We start from the raw sequence: 20995 nt of genomic DNA on the forward strand, positions 1-20995 counted from the left end.
AAGAATCAAGCTGACATTGTGCATGAAGCTCAAGGTGAACGGTGACTACACGGTAGGGATGGGGATGAGTGTCAGGGCTGGGGGAAGACCCCAGCCAGAGAGGATGGCTAGAGGTAACCTCGCGTGGGGTCGGGGTGAGAGGAGAGCCCTGGCCCCCAGGAAGGCTCGCGGCCGGCGCAAAGTCACGTGCCAGTGGACCAAATCAAGACTGAGGCTGGAGCAGGAAGAGGTGACAGAGGTTTCCAGAGATAAGAGGAATCTCGGGATGAGTAAAGAAGCAGCAGCTTGAGGAACTGAGCTTTAGGAGAAGAATAGAGAAAGGGGAGGAACAGAGAAGCAGAACTTCACACATCCGGTGCAGTGCCATGAAGACAGGCGTGGCTTTAGGGAACCGGCAGAGCCATTCCTGGAGCCAAACAGGGTGCTCGGCCCTCTCCCAGAAGCAGCTCTGTTTCTGGGACCCGGACACCGGCTTGAGAAAGCGAGGACAGTGCTGGTGGCAGTGAAGGTAATGGTGTGTCTTGGGGCCGGGGTGATGGTACAGCAGGTAAGGCGCTTGCCTGGCACACACCTGACCTGGGTTCAATCCCTGGCCTCCAGTGTAGTCCTTGAGCCCTACACAGAGCCAGGAGCAAGCCCTGCGCATTGCGGGTGTGAACCCCCAAATGAAAACAAAAACAGAAAAGGAAATAATCAGGATGATGGGATGGTTGGTCTTTTAACTGAGTTAGTCTGAGGGGAGCTGAGGGGTTCCTGCGGCTTAAGACATGGCTTGCTCATCCTGTGAACAAATGGGGATTTGGGTGATGTTTCAACCAGAGGACATGAGAGCCAGGGGACCTAGGAATGCTGGTGTCCTCCCTGAGATCAGCCCTGACTCCTGTGTGTGGCTGTGTGCGGCCTCTGGTCAGTGCTGTTAGAGACAGCACCTTTCCCTTTCCCTCCTTCAAGTAAGCTTGCAGGTTTTTTTAACTGATAATAAAATGACTGGAGCGATAGCACAGCGGGTAGGGCATTTGCCTTGCATGTGACCGACCCGAGTTCGATTCCTCCATCCCTCTCGGAGAGCCCAGAAAGCTACCGAGAGTCCCGCCTGCACGGCAGAGCCTGGCAAGCAACCCATGGCATATTCAGTATGCCAAAAATAGTAACAAGTCTCACAATGGAAGTGTTACTGGTGCCCGCTCGAGCAAATCGATGAGCAATGGGACGACAGTGCTACAGATAATAAATCATAATGAAATTGATTTTATAACACAATCCTAAGACTCAACGCTGGGAACTGGAGCGTAGCAGCTTGTAGGGCATTTGCTTTGCACATGGCCAACCTGGCATCCCATATGGTCCCCCACACACACCCTGAGCACTACAGGAGTAATTCCTGAGTGCAGAGTCAGGGGTAACCCCTGAGCATTGTCGGGTGTGGCCAAAAAAGCAAAAGCAAACAAGGACTTAATAATTCTCACATTCATTTATGTGACTCCCTGCCGTGTTTAAGAAGCAACATGAAGGGGCTGGAGCAATAGCACAGCGGGTAGGGCATTTGCCTTGCACGCGGCCAACCCGGGTTCGATTCCCAGCATCCCATATGGTCTCCCGAGCACCGCCAGGGGTAATTCCTGAGTGCATGAGCCAGGAGTAACCCCTGTGCATCGCTGGGTGTGACCCCAAAACAAGCAAAAAAAAAATAATTAAAAAAAATAATAAAGTGGCCCACAAATTCCTGCACCTTCTTTAAAAAAAAAAAAAGAATTTGTGGTAACTAGGACTGGAGAGATAGCATAGAGGGTAGGTGCTTGCCTGGCATGCAGCTCACCCTGGTCCGATCCCCAGCATCCTGTATGATGTCCCCCAAGCACTGCCAGGAGTAATTCCTGAGTACAGAGCCAGGAGTAACCCCTGAGCACCACTGGGTGTGGCCCAAAAAAACAAAAACAAAAAAAAGTTGTTATAGCCATGCAACAAGAATGCCACCAGATGCTCAAAATAGGAGTTAATCTAGACCTATGGAGGGGAAAGTTTGCTCTTTTAAACAAACTAATAGTTAAAAAGGGGAATGTTGACCTATTTTAAGAGGAGAGACTTTAGTATCAATATTTGCCTGCAAGCAATGAATGAATAATTATAGCTTTAATAAAAATAATTGCTCTGTTCTTATGTGTAATTGAAAACATAAAGCCACATTTAAAAGTATGCATTTCCATTAATTTTGATAATATTTTCCTTCAGAGAGGAAAATTAGATAGTTTTGCTAAGTTTAGAAATCCTGAAGCTACCTTTGTAGCAGGAATGTAAATTGGCTTATCTCTAAGGAAGCAGTCTGGCGGCCTGTACTAGTAAATCCACATACCTTTTGACCTGTTAGTCATGAGCCTTTAAAATTTACTCTTTAAATATGCCCCCACATGGGCAGATTGGCTCATGTGCAAGGCAGCATTGTTTGTAAAAGCAAACGGTTGGAATCAACACAAGAAATCATCATTAGGGACCAGATGAATATATTACACAGCCTCCTTGCACTGGAAAACTCTGACACCATTAAAAAGAACAATAAATTTGTTCTAAGACATTTTGTTAAGCAAAGAAAAACAAAAAGAGTGTGTGGTGGAACTTTCATGTGTTTGCTTAAGAAAAACAGGTCGGGGGTAAAAAAAGATAACTGAAAGAACACAAAAAGCTACTAAAGTTGGTTGTTTTTTTGGGGTAGAGAGCCAGGGAGCTGAAAGTAGGAGTGTTTAAAGCCGCTGTGTTGGGGAGAGAGGGAGGAGGGGAAGTGTTCTGAAGCCATCAGCAGTAAGGGTGGGATCATGGAACAGATGTAGAAGCTAAAAACAAGAGTTGTACACAAGGCCTGAGAGAGAGTACAGCAGGTAGGACACACCTTGTGCATGGCTGAGCTGGGTTAGGTGCCCAGAATCACACAAGATTCCCCAATCCCCCCCCACACACACACCCCAAGAGTGATCCTTGAGCACAGAGTCAGGGGTAAACCCTGAGTACCACGGGGTTTACTCTCCCCCTCAAAATATTTTTGCAGACATTCAGAAGGAATGAAAGTAGAAAAGGAAGATTGGAATAGGAGATTGTTAAAGTTACAAATGAAAGCTTAAAGGGTTGTTGACCCTCTGCTCCACAAGACTGCTCCTGTGCAAGGATTTTGGCTTGTTCCCTGGGGTTCCTTTGCCCAGTGAGAAGGAGCACCCTGTGTTTCCTCTTTCCTCTGTTTTCTTTTCTTTTTTTTTTAATTTTTATTTTTTTAAATTTTATTTTATCACCATGTGGAAAGTTACAAAGTTCTCAGGTTTATGTCTCAGTTATACAGTATTCAAACACCATCCCTTCACCAGTGCCCATATTCCACCACCAAAATCCCCGGTATACCCCCCGCCCCCCACCCCAACTGTATAACTGATGAATTTCACTTCATTTTCTCTTCACCTTGATTACGTTCCATATTTCAACACAAAACTCACTATTGTTGTGGGAGTTATACCCCCAAACAAGATAACCCTATTAAGGAAGCATTTGATAATTAGTTTTCCATTAAAAGATTGTATGTTTTCAGGTTTTAGAAAAGGCTCGGATGTGTCCCAGTCCCGAATCCCGGAGCCGTGTTAGTTGCTGCTCAGTGTCGCCAGGGCTCCATCTGGAGAAGGTGTGCTGGCGGCACCTCCTCCTTCCAGCTCCCCGGTGTTGTTGGTCCCAATTTGGGTCCGGAGCATTTTCCGGGCTGAGTTGCTCACCAGAATGCCTGGCCGCTTCTCTGTTGATTGTGGCAAGATGGCGCCGAGGGTGGGTTGAGGGTGTGACTTCCGGTGGCCGGGACCTCTTGGAGTTTGGGCTGGCACTGCCCCACTCCAGTGCCCCCCCTCCCCCCCACGGCTCGGATGTGTGTGTCCCAGTCCCGAATCCCGGAGCCGTGTTAGTTGCTGCTCAGTGTCGCCAGGGCTCCATCTGGAGAAGGTGTTTTGGCTGCACCTCCTCCTTCCGGCTCCCCGGTGTTGTTGGCCCCAATTTGGGTCCAGAGCATTTTCCGGGCTGAGTTGCTCACCAGAATGCCTGGCCGCTTCTCTGTTGATTGTGGCAAGATGGCGCTGAGGGTGGGTCGAGGGCGTGACTTCCGGCCGCCGGGACCTCTTGGAGTTTGGGCTTTCCCTCTGTTTTCTGAGCCGGTAGAAACTTCTCTGGTGGCCTATGTGTGCACAGGCCTGGAACAGCACCAGACTCAGCTCATTGGGACCGAAGGAATGGGGCAGGGGTGGGTGGAGTGTATGTGGGGGGTGGTCCCACCCTTTTCAGGAACACCTCTTAGACTCCCCAAGCTCAGGTGACTCTCTGTTAGCTGAAGTGTACTTAGGAGTCAAACCTCAGGAGCATGTGTTTTGCATGTGGGAAGCCTAGGTTGGATCACTGGCACCAGATGGTCCATGGGGCACCACATTGGAAAGAAAAATAGAATTCATAGTTGAGCACTCGGTTATTTCACACATTCTTAATTTTGGGGTCACACCGGGCAATGCACAGAAGTTACTCCTGGCTCTGCACTCAGGAATTACTCCTGGCGGTGCTCAGGGATGCTGGGATTCGAACCCTGGTTGCCGCATGCAAGGCAAACGCTCTCCCCGCTATGCTGTTGCTCCAGCCCCACACATTCTTTTTAGTTACTCTCTTACTACATTGGAAAGCTCTGAGGACAAAGACTTTAAGTGTGGAACATTTAATTGATTCAAGGGTAAGGGAAAGATGAGACGGGGTATGTGTTAGAAGTTATCTATGTGAATCAATGTGAAGAGTTGGGCATGAGCCTATAAATGAAATATGTTTTATTTCCTTGGAATCCAGGTAGGCTATGATGGGAAAACAAAAGCTGTCTTTGGAAATGTGTTGCATTTGGAAATGATGTTTACACTTGGAAATAAAGTGTTTGAAAGAGGGATTCATCATTGGGTTTATCTAGGGGCTATTCAGTAGGTTAATTCATCTGTTCTTTAAGGACACATGACACTGAGTAGCAAAAATTTTGCAAGGTAGGCAGAGGAAGAAATGCTACTCAGGCAGAATATAAATATTTGGAGCAAAAGTTTTGAGGTATGAAGGGAGTTATCTTGCCTGTAGGAGGTCAGGTCTTGCCTGGCTAAAGCTAGGAGTCCAGGGGGTTACTAAGAAGCTGAGGATGAAGAAGACACAGGAGTGGGGTCAAGTTCCAGCATAGCTCGTGTGACATTCTGTGAGCTGCTGTGTTCCGCTTTTCTATCGGGTGACAGCAGAATCAGATCACTCTAGCTTTACGTCAAAGTGAAGGGACAAACCTTGTGAAAAAACTTCTGGCAGGGAACTACTGGGGGAGAGCCCCAGCGGCTCTCCCCATCGTCTGTGCCCAGGTGTTCAAGGGGTGGTCCCGGAGTGCTCACTCAGCCGGAGCGGCCCGGGGCAGATGGAGGAGTGAACGAGGGCCAAGCCGGTTGCTGTTTATTCCATTCACTCTCGTCTCTCTCCGCTTCTCTCCCGGCTCTCCATCTCGCCCCAACCCACTATAACAGCCCAGTTAAATCCCCCCCAGCATGAGGGGGTTTGGGCGTACACATAGATGTGGTCACAATAGGGGTAAAGTTCTTTCCCTCAGGGGATGCTGCTTCTGGGACAGATTCTCTTTCAGCAGGACGACCCACCTTAGGCAAATCCAATGAGTGTGTTTCTCCTCTCCTCGTCCAGCAAATACATAAGCATACATAATATTAATCATTTTATATGGACACAGTAAGAGATTCATTAAGCTTATAGAATTGCTCTCCTGGGGCCATCTCGATCTCAGAACTCAGGCCAGATTAGTCTGTTCTATCCCTAGCAGGGTCCTAGTCTCGTCATTACTTTTTTTTTTCTTTTTGGGTCACACCCAGCGATGCACAGGGGTTACTCCTGGCTCTGCACTCAGGAATTACCCCTGGCGGTGCTCAGGGGACCATATGGGATACTGGGAATCTAACCTGGGTCGGCCGCGTGCAAGGCAGACGCCCTACCCGCTGTGCCATCACTCCAGCCCCTCGTCATTACTTTTGGATCATGACAGCATTTGTCCATGATCAAGCTCTTAATTTATAGTTAAGAATTAGGCACTTTAGGGGCTGGAGCGATAGCATAGCGGGTAGGGCATTTGCCTTGCACTGGCCAACCCGGGTTCGAATCCCAGCATCCCATATGGTCCCCTGAGCACCGCCAGGAGTAATTCCTGAGTGCAAAGCCAGGAGTAACCCCTGTGCATTGCCGGGTGTGACCCAAAAAGCAAAAAAAAAAGAATTAGGCACTTTGGCCAGGCCATCTCGATGCCAAGGTAGCACATAACTCACTGCATGCCCTGGGTCCATCCCGTCCCTTGTCGGGACCCTGCTTTTGAGGTGCTAGGAACTGAGGGCAACTGAGGCTTAAGTTGAGAAAGCAGCTGCCTAGGAATGAATAATATTCGAAGCCAATTAAATCCCAAATTACAAAAGCATAATATTGTCTTCTTGTGTCTATACAAGAGGGGACATTGCTTAAAAGTAGACTATTCAAAAGACACAAGGAGAGGACAAAGGCAATATTAACTTACAATATAAGTTCAGTGTCCTAGAAAGATTTGACCTTACAAATTAACAGAGTCTGATAAAAAGCTGATTAACTGTTTGGGGTTGAGAGCACAGAGAAGTAGTTACAGATTAAAAAAAAAAAGTAGTAGTTACAGATAAAGGAATGAGAGTGACTTGGGAGCACCTTGATGGGTGTGACCAGGATAAACCTAAGCTTCTTGTGGCAAGGGGGAAAGAACATAGCAATGTCATTCTACAAAACCTCACTTTTAAAAATGATTTGTTTCAGGGTTGGAGTGATAGCACAGCAGGTAGGACATTTGCCTTGCATGCGGCAGACCCGGGTTCAAATCCCTGAGCACTTCAGGGGTAATTCCTGAGTGCGTGAGCCAGCAATAACTCCTGTGCATCGCCGGGTGTGACCCAAAAAGCAAAAATAATAATAATAATAAAATTCTTTGTTTCACTTTTGACCTCTGCAAGATTTTTGCATTCTGTTCCAGAGTGCATGTTTGGTGTGATAGGGAAGAGCTGTTTCTAGTTACTTATCTCCTTACGTAAATAGGATGCTGCTCATACTTCCCTGAAGGAGGGGGGTGGTGAAACCTGTAGGCAGGAAGGAGCCTGGGAGGTATTTAGCAAGGAGAGACATGCCATCCTGCTTCAGGACTACAGGAGGGTGCACTGAGGGGGACCAACTGGAAGCTCTGCCAGGAACCCGACAAGCCTTCCCTCAGTAGGTCCTCACAGCTACGTGTGTGGCGAGAGGGGAATGAGGAAATGGAAGCCCACAGAGATTGCACCACTCAGCCATGGTGAAGACAGGAATTTGATCCTGGTCTTCTGTGGTTTTTAAGGTCTGTGCTCTCTCCCTGTTCTTCACTACCTCCAGGAGGCGGAGGGCTTCTCTCATGGGCCAGGTGAGAGGAAACCAGCACCTGTCGAGGGCAGAGGGCAGCAGGAGAGAACGAGTGGGGAAAAAAAGCCAAGAGACTTTCGAGACCTCCCAGCTGTAGTCGGGAGAAAGAAAGAGAAAAGGCGTCACAGGTTCCTGGAGCAGGTCTTGGTTCCCTTTATCCACGCTGAGCAGGAAAACAGGCAGAAAGCAAATCCACGTGCCGGTTCATCCCAGAGCTCAGGGTGGACCTCAGGAGCGGGTCCGAGAGGTCCGAGAACTCCCAGAGATGATGCTAGGAGAGTCACGGTAACGGTCCTGGGGTTGTTTTTCAGGTTTGTTTGAAGCGACTGCAGCAGAGAGCCAGGCAGGAGGAGAAGGGCATCGAGCTGGCATATCTCGAGCAGCTTCACGAGCAGCATGAGGCCTGGCTCGTCCGCAAGACAACCAAGTAAGTGTTGAGAGAGCCGACACCGAGCCATGCCCCCGTCCCGCTGGCTGTTGGCCCTCCAGTTGTTGGAACACAGACGGACATGCAGCCCGTAAGACGGTCTCGAATGTACTAGAAGGGGTTGGAAATTTCAGGCACTGTTCAACTCAACTGTCATAGCGGTGTAACCTGAATATTTCAAGAGACTTTTTATTTGGTGCCATTTTTCCAGTTTTTTTTGTTTTCTTGTTTTTTTTTGTTTTGTTTTTTTTTTTCTTTTTGGGTCACACCTGGTGATGCACAGGGGCTAGTCCTGACTTTGCACTCAGGAATTACTCCTGGCGGTGCTCAGGGAACCATATGGGATGCTGGGAATCGAACCCGGGTCGGCCGCGTGCAAGGCAAACGCCTACATGCTGTGCTATCGCTCCAGCCCCTCTCCAGTTTTTTGTTGTTGTTCTCCTAGATTGAATTTTATGAGTGATGATGGTCATCTAGTTGACTCAGACTGAAGAGTTGAAGGTTGTAGAGAAATCGTACATTTTGCTAAATTGACATTCTTAGTTTCTGCCTTTTCTCCCTTCGACGTACTTGGTTATCTACTTAAAATCGGGCTCAGACCTTAAGTATCAGCTGTATAACTAAAAAAGAAATTTTCAGGGCCAGAAAGTCACTGCAGGATGCTTAGGCACTTGCCTTGTCTGTGACCAACTCTGGTTTTCTGGATCCCCACCAAGAGAGAGTGACCCCTGAGTCCAGGGTCAGGAGTAGTCCCTGAGCATTGCTCTCCATCCCTAACTTAAAAAAATAAATAAATTTTATCACTTTATTTTTACCACTTCATTTATTTTGGTGGCAAGGGTGCACACTTGGCAGTGCTCAGGGTTTACTCCTGGTTCTGCATGCAGGGACCACTCCTGGCAGGGCTCAGGTGGCCAGGGATGTGGTGCCAGGGATCTAACCCTGGTCAGCCAGGCGCACAGCAGGCACCCTACCCACTATCCTACCGTTCTGGCCGTATTCCTGCCAACTTTAAATCTGGTTTGTTTTTTAAAAACTATTTTAATTTATTTACAACAGAGTTCATCTTATTATAACAGATTTTATAGAGTTTTTCATTACAGATTTTTCATATTTATTTTAGCCTCTGTAATTCTCAGGCCAAAGGGCCCTGTGATTAAATGCTAAGGCCTAAAGCTCTTTGGGCCCTGTGGTGTCGGGAATTCCTGGGTCACCCCAGAGGTGTTGGCCATGGTTGGGTTTCTCCAGAGCTGTACCTGATGCTGCTTGGGGACCAGGTCATACCAGGGATTGAATCAGGGTCAGCCACACACAAAGCGTGAGCTTTACTTCCCTGTCCTGTGGTCCTTAGTTCTTTTTCAGGGGGAGGAGGGGACATCAGTCAGCCACATCTGGCAGTGCTCAGGGCTTACTTCTGGCTCTGTACTCAGGGATTACTCCTGCTGATGCTCGGGGGACCGTGTGCAGTGCTGGGGATTGAGCCCAGGTAGGCCACATGCAAAGCCAGCACCCCACCCACAGTACTGTCTCACCACCACCCACTTTATTGTTATTATTATTATTATTATTAAATTTCTACAGTTTAATATTGTTAAGTTTTGTTAAGGAGCCAGGTGAGTTTAGTTCTGTTCTCTGAACTAGTAAGACGTCACGGACAAGTCTCAAAGTTGGCTCGGCTTCATTTTACCAATCCCTGGAATGTTGCTGCTTCTTCTAGGCTCCACTTTGACTCTCTGCTCAACATTCCAGTGCTGGTGCTGGATGTCAATGATGACTTTTCTGAAGTCGGAGCCAAACAAGAAGAACTCTTGGCAAAGGTAGGGGGGCCTGGGCGCTGGCCTGCCGGGGGCTCTCCCTCACTGGGCTTCCTATCTTGGCGTCAAGCTCCAGGGTCCTGGGTCTCCATTTTGCGCCTCACTTCCCTTGTACCTTGTGGGACGTGGAATTTTTGCACAAGTTACTAACACTGTCCCCAGTCTCTGAAGTATTTCAGGCTAATGGTGATTCTCAGTCACTTTCACCTACGCCCTGAGGTTCGCAGTAGTGTCAGCATTCCTGTCCCACCCGTGCCGTGGTGGTGCAGCACCCCGGCCACGGGAGCGCCCGGCGTTCCTTCCCCACTGTAGCACACGCAGCTCTCTGTGCTGGCTTGTGGGGTCTAGGGGTCTCTTATCACTGGCCGGTGTTTGCTTCCTGACTCTTTCTTTACATGCTGGGCTGATGAAAATAACTGACTCCTAGAGTTTCTAGAAAAATTTCTCCTCTAAGGTATTCTTTTTTTTTTTTTTTTTTTGCTTTTTGGGTCACACCCAGTGATGCTCAGGGGTCACTCCTGGCTCTGCACTCAGGAATTACCCCTGGCCGTTCTCAGGGGACCATATGGGATGCTGGGAATTGAACCTGGGTTGGCCGTGTGCAAGGCAAACGTCCTACCCGCTGTGCTATCACTTCAGCCCTCCTCTAAGGTACTCTAGAACTAGAAAATGCAACTTCTTGATTTTTCTCCCAACTCTGTCATTTTTCTCAGTGTGACCTTGGGTAGATCATGTTTTTCTCTTTGTGCCCTTCCTAATACCTCTTGGGCTTGGGCTACAGATATGTTATAGATGGACTTTTGTATAGTCCACTGAAAATGTGAACTTTAATTTTTGTTCTTTTTCTCTTTCCCTCAGGTAAACACCTTTATAAAAAATCTATAGTCATATTCTTGGATTTACATGTTTTACAGTAACAATAAGTCTCTCAATGAGAGACGTTACTGGTGCCTGCTCGAACAAGTCGATGAGCAACAGGATGACAGTGAAGTGAAATTTATTTTTTATTTTTATTTATTATTCTTATTTTTTTGCTTTTTGGGTCACACCCAACAGTGCTCAGGGGTTACTCCTGGCGGTGCTCGGGGGAAAAAATTTGGGGCTGGAGCGATAGCACAGCGGGTAGGGCGTTTGCCTTGCATGCAGCTGACCTGGGTTTGATCCCCAGCATCCCATATGGTCCCTCGAGCACCGCCAGGAGTAACTCCTGAGTGCAAAGCCAGGAGTAACCCCTGTGCATCGCCAGGTGAGATCCAAAAAGAAAAAAAAAAAATTTTTTTTTAATTTAAAACTTTAAAATTTTTTATAAAGCATCTTGAATATGACTATATTCATATATGAATAAAGTTATAGGAATAACTTTATATTATAAAGTCTCCTCCCACGCCTGGCTGTCTTCACCGGGGCCCCTGAGAGGGGGGCGGGTTGAGTTTCCCTCCCCACCCCAAGCAGAGTCTCAACAGCCGAAGACCTCCAGAACCCCAACCACAGCCATGCTCAAGGCCACTCTCCACATGCTCAGACAAGCCTCACGCATGAAGGAACCAGCAGAGGAACCCAGATGTGTGGGACCCAGGACTGAGATCTCCAAGCCTGCTCGGATCAGGACTGGGCCTCCTCCACCCAGATCCCCCATTTTCCAGCAGCTTGGAGTCACACCCACCAACTGCCTCCAGCACCACGTAATCCCATCAACAGGCAAGATCCAGAGACTATAAACAAAGCTCCCAGAAGCGTGCAGCTGCTCGACCTCTTATTGTCTAGTTCTCCCTCTCAGAGAACCTGGTAAGCTACTGAGAGTATCCTGCCTGCACAGTAGAGCCTGGCAAGCTCCCCATGGCGTATTTGATATGCCAAAAACAGTAACAATGATGGGTCTCATTCTCCAGACCCTGAAGGAGCCTCCATTGTGGTACTATTGGGAAGGACGAGTAAAGAGAGGCTGCTGAAATCTCAGGGCTAAGACGAGAGGAGATGTTACTGGAGCCCGCACGAGCAGATCAATGAATAACGGGATGACAATGATACAGTGATATGAATAACTTTATAGTTATTCATAGTTGAATTTTAGATATACAGTATTGTAACACCAGTCCCGACACCAGTGTCAGTGTCCCTCCAACCAGTGTTCCCAGGTTCCCACCCATATTCCGCCACTCCCCCTCACCCCCGGCCTCCCCAGCCTGCCCTGTTTTACAGCACCAATGCTGCTCGCTGCCATTGTTCTAGAGGAACAAGTAAGTCATGGGTGATGCAGCACCTCTCCTGAGATGCTGTGAAGTGTTCGTAAGAGAAATGAAGAAATGGGGGTGGAAAAGAACTGCTACTCTGTGACACCCACACAAGGATGCAATTGCCTACTGACACATTTCTCACAACATATCTTTGTCATTAAGTGATGCATGGCCGTAGGCTTAAGAGAAAAATGCATGCCTGTATAGAAATGCAATGCTCGTTGCAAGAAGTCTGCAGGCCTGTGATTTACCAGGAGCAGAATTCACCCATGCGGCCCTTGACAGTTGTGTAGGCACATAAAGAATTGAATGAGTTCAGAGCTAAATACCCTGAGAGAGATGTGTTTCCCTTAGTGATAAATAAGTGTGAGATTGGTGTGATGTTTGGAAATTAGCACTACACTGTAGCACTGTCGTCCTGTTGTTCATTGATTTGCTCGAGCGGGCACCAGTAACATTTCCATTGTGAAACTTGTTACTGGTTTTGGCAAATCAAATATGGCATGGTAGCTTGCCAGGGTCTGCCAGGGCAGGATACTCTCGGTAGCTTGCTGGGCTCTCTGAGAGGGATGGAGGAATCGAACCCAGGTTGGCCGTGTGCAAGGCAAACACCCTGCCTGCTGTGTTATTACTCCAATCCGTTTGGAAATTAAAACACAGCATATTATTATCTTTAAAACAAAAAAGTTTTATTGAGACATAACTCATGGACAAAGCCAACTCATCGTTTAAAGTATAAAGTGTCCTCCTGAATAGCTAAAGCACTCCTAAGGTAAAGGAAGATGGGATGCATTGCTTTCCCTAACTTCAAATTGTATTACAAAGTGGCAGTAATTAAAACAGCACAGTATTGTGATAGTAATAGACCCTCAGATCAGTGGAATAGACTTGAATTTCCTGAGACAGACCCTCAGGTATATGATTTGTTAATCTTTGATAGAGAAGCAAAAAATATAAAGTGGAGCAAGAAAAGCCTCTTCAGCAATTGGGGCTGGGAAAATTGGTCAGCTACATGCAAAAAAATTAATTCAGACCTCTTTTTAACACCATGCACAAAAATCAGATCAAAATGGTTTACGATCTTGATATCATAACTGAATCCATAAGCTACGCAGATTAAAACATAGGCAGAACTTTCCATGACATGGAAGCTAAAGGCATCTTCAATGATGAGACATCATTAACCATCAAGTGGAAGCAAAGATAAGCAAATGGACTACATTAAACTAAAAAGCTTCTGCACTTCAAAGGAAACAATGTCCAGAATACAACAACAGTCCACTGAATGGGAAAAATTGCTTACCCAACACTCATTTGATAGGGATTAATATCCAAGATGTATAAGGCACTGGAAGAACTTTACAAGAAAAAAACCCTACAATCCCATCAAAAAATGGGGAGAAGAGATGAACAGAAACTTCCTCGAAGAAGAAATGCAGATAGCCAAAAGGTAAAAAAAACTGGCCTAAATCACTAATTATCAGGGAGATGCATCTCATGCAACAAAAACTGGCACACATTGGTCAAAATGAACAACGAGTACTGGCGTGGATGTAGGGAAAGAGGAACTCTCATTCACTGTTGTTAGGAATGCCGATTGGTGCCTTCTTTCTGGAAAACAATATGGTCATTCCTCAAAAAACTAAAAATTGAGCTTCTATACACCCAGCCATACCTCTCCTGGGAATATATTCTAATGACCCAAAAACATACCACAGAAAATCCAGGGGGAAGGAGAGGAGGGCAGTTAGGACAGAGACAGGATCACTATGGCGATGATAGTTGGAAATGGTCACTCTGGACAAGAACTGGAGTGATGTGCTGATACCCTTTCAGTAACAGTATTGCAAACCACAGTGCCGAAAAGAGGAAAGAGAAAGTGGCTGCTGTAGAGGCAGGATGGGAAGGAAACTGGAGACTTTGATGGTGGGAAATGCACCCTGGTGAAGGGATGGGTGATAGAACGTTGTATGACTGAAATTCAATCATGAACACAGTGATTAAATAATAAATAAAAGTGTGTAGTTTGGGGTCAGGTTTATAGCTCAGAGGCCCGGAGTGCAGCCTTTGCATGCAGGAGCCCTGAGTTCAGTCCCCAGCAACGCAGGGTCCCCTAACACCACCCAGTATGGTCCAGTACCCCTGCAAATTTTTCACCAGCACAAACATTTCCAAGCTCTTCACCCCAAGAAGAAGTGTCATGCCTTCAGCAGTCACTCCCTATTTCACACCTCCCCACAGTCTCTACTTACCCCACCCCAATTATGCAGATATCAATCTACTTTTGGGGGTTGTTTTTTCTTTCTTTTTTTTCTTTTTGGACCATACCTGGCAGTGCTGAGAGTACTTTTTCATGGCTCTGTGCTCAGTGGTCACTCCTGGTGGGATTTAGGGCACCGTGTTTGGTGCCAGGGATCAAACCTGGATTTATTCTCTGTAAGGCAAGTGCCTTACCTATGTCTCTGGCCCATACTTTGTATCTGATTTGCCTGTTCCAGACATTTCATGTAAATGGAATGTTATGTGCCTTTTGTGTTAAGCTTCTTTTGTTTCCAAGGCTTAAAAGTTCATCTGTAATATGTACTTTCATTTATCATGGTTCATATTTTATGAATAAATAGTTTATGCATATTCCACATTTTGTTTATTTAGGAGTAAGCTCTGAGCATAAACAAGGCACTCAGCCCTCCAGGCTGAAGGCAAATGCAGGGGTGAGAGACAGCATCGTCCCTCTGTTCCGGGACACTGAGAAGAACTAGTGAGTCACAGAGAGGGGTTTTCACATGGGGAACCCCAAATGTCCCCTTGAGGAGCCTGTTTCTATATTTATGAGACATCAGCCTTTTTTTTTCAGTTTGGGTTAATTTTGGAATAATTTTAAATACGCAGAAAAGTGGCAAAGACAGTGCAGTTTCCACATATCCCTGACCCAGTTTCCCTTCATGCCAACATCTTAAATTGCGTTTGTCCAAATCAAGAAGCCAGCACTGGGGGGAGGGCGTGCAGGACAGAAACTGGGGATACTGGTGGTGGTAAATGTACCCTGGTGAAGGGATGGGTGTTGGGATATTGTATAACTAAAACCCGCCAATGAACAGTTTTGTAACTGTCTGTCTCATGGGGATTCAATAAAAAGAAGCCTACACTGATTCACTGCTCTTAACTAAGACCGTTTAGATTTCACTAGGGGTTTTTGTTGTTGTTGTTTTTTAAATCTGCATTTGCTTCTCTCTCTTCCAGACTCCACTCCAGGAGACTGCTTTACATTTAAACACCAACCTTCTAATCTCACTTAATTTTTGGTTTGGGGGCCACATGTGGTGCCAGGGATTGAAATTGGAGCTCCTGCATGGACAGCATCCATTCCAGCCCACCCAGCCACCTCCCTGTCTGATACCAGCATTTCTTCAGGAAATATTACTACAATGAAAGATGGGTGGGCTTTTGTTTGTTTTAGACCTCCCAAGTGATGCTGAAGGGCCCAGGGGCCTCTCCGGGCCAGCAGTTCAATGCAGGGGTGTAAAGATGTGGGCTGTGGTATAAGGGATCCCCCAGGCCATCTTTCTGAAGTTTAAGGACCTCCAGGGTTCTGTCTAGAGATGCCTGGGGGATGCCATGATGCTGGGGATTGGTCAGGAGGTTGGCCATATGCAGGGCACGTGCCTGAACCCCCGTACTATCTCACCACCCTCACAATAAGAGGTAGTTATAAGAAAATCATCTGGGAGGGGGGGTCTGAGAGATAGTATAGGGATTTAAAGTACCTGCACACTGCAAACCTCAGTTCAGTCCCTGGCATTCACATGTTTACCTGATTCTTGCCAAGAGTGAGCCCAGAGCCCAGAGCCAGGTGTGGCCCCCAAACCAAAAACCCCAAAACAAACACTTGAAACAACTATGAGAGAAGAGTACAGAACTCTCGCTACCATAACCCACGTCCTGGCCCAATCAGGCCAAAAATCACTGTATTTTCACACCAGAGCAATTCCAGGACTTATCACCAGACGGGGAGAAAGCATTCTATAGGATGTGGGTGGGTGAAGGGTTGGTTTTAGGTAACATTTAAATGATGCTTCCTTTAGGTAGGCTGAAAGCAAAGCCAGATTCTGTAGAAGCCCACATCTGGTGTGAACTGTAACACAGACCCAGGTTCGCTTCCTGTCAAAGCACAAAGTCAAGATAAATGTGGAATGTTGTGGTCAAAGGCCCTTCCTTATCTGAAGCTCTGGACCTGGACTGCAAATCAAGCTCGTTTCTCCACGTTAAAGCCACTTAGATCCTCCAGGCAAGAGGAGCCTGTTTCATTTTTACTACAAAGTTTCCAACAGCAGGCTTTCTAATTGTCCCTGGGCTCCAGACAGAGGCTTCTGGGGGAATCAAAAAAAGGTGGTCTGGGCTCCCCAGGAAGGGGCCATTAGCGGTCTTGCTGCAGCTTGTGGGGGGGAGGAGGAAAGTCTCATGGCAACTTTGTTGCTGAGGGCAGGTCCCTGCAGCAGCCTGATCAATATCCAGCCCTTTTCCTTTCTGGGTCTGAGCTAAGTTTTTACTTTGCCGCCTACCTAGCTTACCTGGTCCACCTTAGCCAATTCTCAGGTTCTGTTGAAGCAAACTCCCACCGCTGGGAAGATGACTTACAAAGCTGTCACTGTAGCAACCCCCGATATGTCTCCCAAGAGGGTCTCCTCACCTCCAAGCCCACTCTCACGCCCCTCTCCTCTCCTGATCACCCAGGCGTTCTTCCATGCCCGTGAAAGGAAGCCCTAAAGCCCCAGATTCTGCCCATCTCCTATGTCTCTCAGGTCTCTCTCACTCTGGGTGTCTCTAATCGAAGATGCAGAAGACATAGTGGGTGGCTCCCCCAGGTTTTCTCTCAGAGGGAGTTGCATGTCTGCAAGCAGCCAGAATGCCTGCTCATGCCTTTCTATCAACCATCATCTCTTCCCCCCAGCCCACTGTGGGTAGGTGGTCTGGTAGGGCTTATGCTTTGAGTGGTGACAGCTCGTAAGAGCACAGCATTTCTACTGTGTCCACACGGAAAGGGTTAATGGGCAGCTATCTGGTGGCAGGGCTGGGTCAGGGAGACTGGCTCAGAGCTGTGTCTGCACAGTCACTCTTATCGGGGGCCGTGACTTCTTTGTGGCCGTCTGTAACCCATGTGACACGCTTTACCTTCTCTTCCTTTCTCCCCACCATTATTTTTCTGGATGAATTTGCCACTTGTTCTGCTAGTCCCAGCTCTGCGTCCCTCTCTGTGAGGCTCGCCTTCTTCTACACACAAGGGGAGGGTCTTTGCGCTCCTGGCCACTTTGTCAAATGTATCAGACCCGATTGAAAGTTGTCTGGCAACATCCTCCCCTAAGTTTTCCCATTCTTGACATAGAGCTTGTTTTGGTCCCTTCGCACAGTGCCTGGAGCTCACTATCTGTTGCTCTTCAGTGGGCGAGCACCTAATGTAGAGGAGACAAAAATGAACGAAGTCACTGAAGACATGCTCTTCCCTTCCTGCGGTCATTGTCCTATGTTCTCCATGTCTCACCATTGATGTGCAAGGTCCCTGTCACGTGCTCATGCTCTGAAGAAGGCAAGAAAATGACAGGCCCAGACACCACACTTGGGGTGTCAAGGGAGCTAATGACCACTGACATTTGCCACGTGGGAGCTACACTACCGAACAGTCCTCAAATCCTTTCTTAATCTTCCCAGTCGTGCTGTGAACTTAAAGGCCCAGGCGGCACCACATCCCCACACCCCTGCATTGAACCGAGGGCCCTGGACCTCTCACCATCACGTGGGAGGCCCAAAACTAACAAAGCCCACCCATTTTTTCATTGTATTAATACTTCCTTTAGAAATATTGGCATCAGATGAGGAGGTGGCTGGTGGGCTGAAATGCATGCTTGCCATTCAGGAGCTCCAATTTCAATCCCTGGCACCGCATGTGGTCCCCAAACCAAGAAAATAACTAAAATTACAAGGTTGGTATTTAAATGTAAAGCAGTATCCTGGAGTAGACCCTGGAAGAGGAAAAAGTAAATGAAGATTTAAAAACAACAACAACCAAAAAAAACACCCTAGTGAAATCTGAACCAAGTCTTATTAAGAACAGTGTGTCAACATTGATTTCTTGATTTTGACAAATGCAGTATAATGTAAGATGTTGGCATGAAGGGAAATTGGATCAGGGGTATGTAGAAATTGCGCCATCTTTGCCACTTTTCTGTACAACTAAAATGATTCCAAAATAAGCCTCAATTTAAAGAAAAAAAATGTTGGCATCACTTATAAAAATAAAAACAGGCTCCACACTGGACATTGGGGTTCCCCCATTTCCTGCCTCTGTGAAACCCCTCCCCCCACCCCGTCCCCTAACCCCCCCATTTCGGCTCAGTGGTTTTTCTCAGTGTCCTCAGCGCAGAGGGGCGCTGCTGTCTCTCCCACTCCTGCGTTTGCCCTCACCCCAGAGTGATAAACTACCCGAGAACCCACTAAGGGCCTTAATTGCTAACAGAAGCAAGTTCTCTGGCACCTAATGAAGCTCAAGCTTCAGGGCCTGTCATTTGCAAGGGTCCCCCGATGCTGTCTCGAGCCTGTGATTACTTGGCCAGTGCTGCTGCAGCCGCAGAAAGTTCCCCCACACCCAGACTTGAGAGAGGCTCGGCAGGTCCGAGTCTAGGTCCCTGACTCACACAAAAGCATGGATGGAGGGCGCCTGGGAAAGATAGTATCCGCCTTTTCTTCTTCACTGTGGGCGGTGGGTTGTTCGTCCCTACAGGCAGGTAAGTCTGTCAACACGGAAGGAGATTCATTCGCCACTTCTCCACCAAGTGGCGGTTGTTCACAACAGGAGGGCTCTCTAGAGCCAGTGTCTGCCGGGGACCACAGGGCTCCAGGGACACTTGCACACTTCCAGCTTGGGTGGCAGGGACACTGCATGGGCCAGGCTCTGCTCCTCTGTGATTTACCAGAACACGGTCAAGGACACTTGGTCTCGGGCAGGCACTGAATGAAGCCCCTCAGGACAGAAAGGGTCCAGGGGGGATAGCTCAGTGGGATAGCACCTGACCTTCCGTTCTGAGGTACTAAGTCTGATCCCCGGCAAGACCCCACATACTGAGTGATTCCAGTGACACCGGTGTGTGCGGTCCCTACTCATTGCAGCAACTACTACAAAAGGAAGGGAAGGTTGGGAGAAAAATCTGTTTTCAAAAATGAAAAGGGAGGGGGGGCTGGAGCAATAGCACAGCGGGTAGGGCATTTGCCTTGCACCCGGCCAACCCAGGTTTGATTCCCAGCATCCCATATGGTCCCCTGAGTACCGCTAGGAGTAATTCCTGAGTGCAGAGCCAGGAGTAACCCCTGTGCATTGCTGGGTGTGACCCAAAAAGAAAAAAAAAGGGGGGCGGGGCTGGAGTGATAGCACAGTGGGTAGGGCGTTTGCCTTGCACACGGCCGACCCGGGTTCGATTCCCAGCATCCCATATGGTCTTCCAGCACCTCCAGGAGTAATTCCTGAATGTAGAGCCAGGAGTAACCCCTGTGCATTGCTGGGTGTGACAGGAAAAGCAAGAAAAATGAAAAGGGGGGACCAGGGTAGTGGCACAGCAGTAGGCATTTACCTTGCATGTAGCCAACCTGGTTTTGATCCCCAGCACCCCCTATGGTCCCCCAAGCACCGCTAAGAGTATTCCTGAGTGCAGAGCCAGGAATAACCCCTGGGCATTGCACAGTGTGGCCCCAAAACAAAAAAGAACCAGAGGGAAAGGGGGGGGTGGCAGGAAGGCAGGCAAGCTTCCATGCATGTCTTGGGAAGCAGTCCTAAGAAGAGCAGCACTGGAGCTGTGGTAACCCACTGTGAAGTTGGGGTGGAGAGCCTGTCTCCTGCTTCAGCCACCCCGGAACACCCCTGCGACCACAGCAGCTAGAACACTAGGAATATCTCACTCCTTCCTCCCACTCATCCTCTGAGAGCCAGGCAGGGCAGGCACCAGGCGCTAAAGATGTACCTGCAGTATCTCTCAGCTGTGTCTTTGTTGACCCCCTCTGCAGCTTCTCACTCCTGTTGAGGGTCTTTGCATGTATCTTATTGTTGCATTTGCCAGGCAGCATTAAAATGATCAGCTTCAGGGTGAGAGACAGTGCAGGAGATAAGGTGCTCACCTTGCAGGCAGCTGGCCCGTGTGATCCCCAGCACTACATGTCATCTCCTGCACACTGCCAGGAGTGACCCCTGAGCACAGAACCAGGAGTAAGCACTGAGCACTGCCAGTGTGGCTCAACTTACCCCCCACCCCCAAATCTACTTCCTTATTTCTTTTTGTAGGGGGAGTGGGGGATGAGGGAGTGCACACACAGCAAGGCTCACAAGTTATCCTGGCTCTGTACTCAGGAATTACTCCTGGCAGTGCTCAGGGGACCAGAGGGGATGCCGGGCATCAAACTCAGATCAGCAGCGGCCATATGCAAGGCAATTGCCCTCCGAGCTCTGCTATGGTTCTAGCCCCAACTTCCTTGTTTCTTTATTAGAGCAAGGAATAAATCTTATCCTCTGTAATTCTAGTGCCTGGCACATAATAGCAAGCAGCTCAATAAAATGACAAATGGAAAGAGGAAGGAAAAAGAAGAAGCTAGCTAAGCTTGAGGCGGGGCCCCAGCACCAAGCAGTGTTCCCCACACCATCAACTGTTGCTGTAGCCAGCAGCTAGCTACATGCTTGCCAATCCCAGGCCCGACCCCCAGCTGGCTCTCTGCAGCCTTTCAGCCTCTGGACCAGATGATGTGATTCTTGAGATCCTTTGGACAAATGGCAGGAACTGAAGAGGGCCGGTTGAAGCCTCTGAATCTGCTCAGAATGGACCACACCTTTGCCCCTCCTCCCGGGAATCCCGGGGATCTCCTGTGACCATAAAGTGCAGGGGGAAGGCTGGCTTGGTTCTGTCACTGTAGTACAGTCGCTGTTTTTGCATTCTGTACAGCTGAATTCTTGTGATCTGTGGCTCTGGGCTACTTTGGGACATGCTTACAGTGCAGGCATCAAATGG

At 48.1% G+C, this 20995-nt stretch overlaps 1 protein-coding gene across 3 annotated transcripts in view; it reads left to right on the plus strand.

Moving 5' to 3' along the window:
- Positions 1-18295, plus strand: part of DGUOK (deoxyguanosine kinase) — a 68615-nt gene extending 50320 nt beyond the window's left edge. For 2 of the 3 annotated variants that reach the window (XM_055123086.1, XM_055123087.1), the window contains exons 5-7: positions 7794-7909; positions 9627-9726; positions 10582-14591. In XM_055123086.1, coding sequence (XP_054979061.1) covers positions 7794-7909; positions 9627-9726; positions 10582-10608 — 243 coding nt within the window. In that variant the 3' untranslated portion in view covers positions 10609-14591. Of the gene's footprint in view, positions 1-7793; positions 7910-9626; positions 9727-10581; positions 14592-17362 lie in introns of those variants that run through there. The other variant, XM_055123085.1, reaches the window with a different exon arrangement.
- The last annotated feature ends 2700 nt before the right edge of the window (positions 18296-20995 follow it).

Source organism: Sorex araneus, chromosome X, assembly GCF_027595985.1.
Source record: "Sorex araneus isolate mSorAra2 chromosome X, mSorAra2.pri, whole genome shotgun sequence".
NCBI classification, from domain to species: Eukaryota; Metazoa; Chordata; class Mammalia; order Eulipotyphla; family Soricidae; genus Sorex; species Sorex araneus.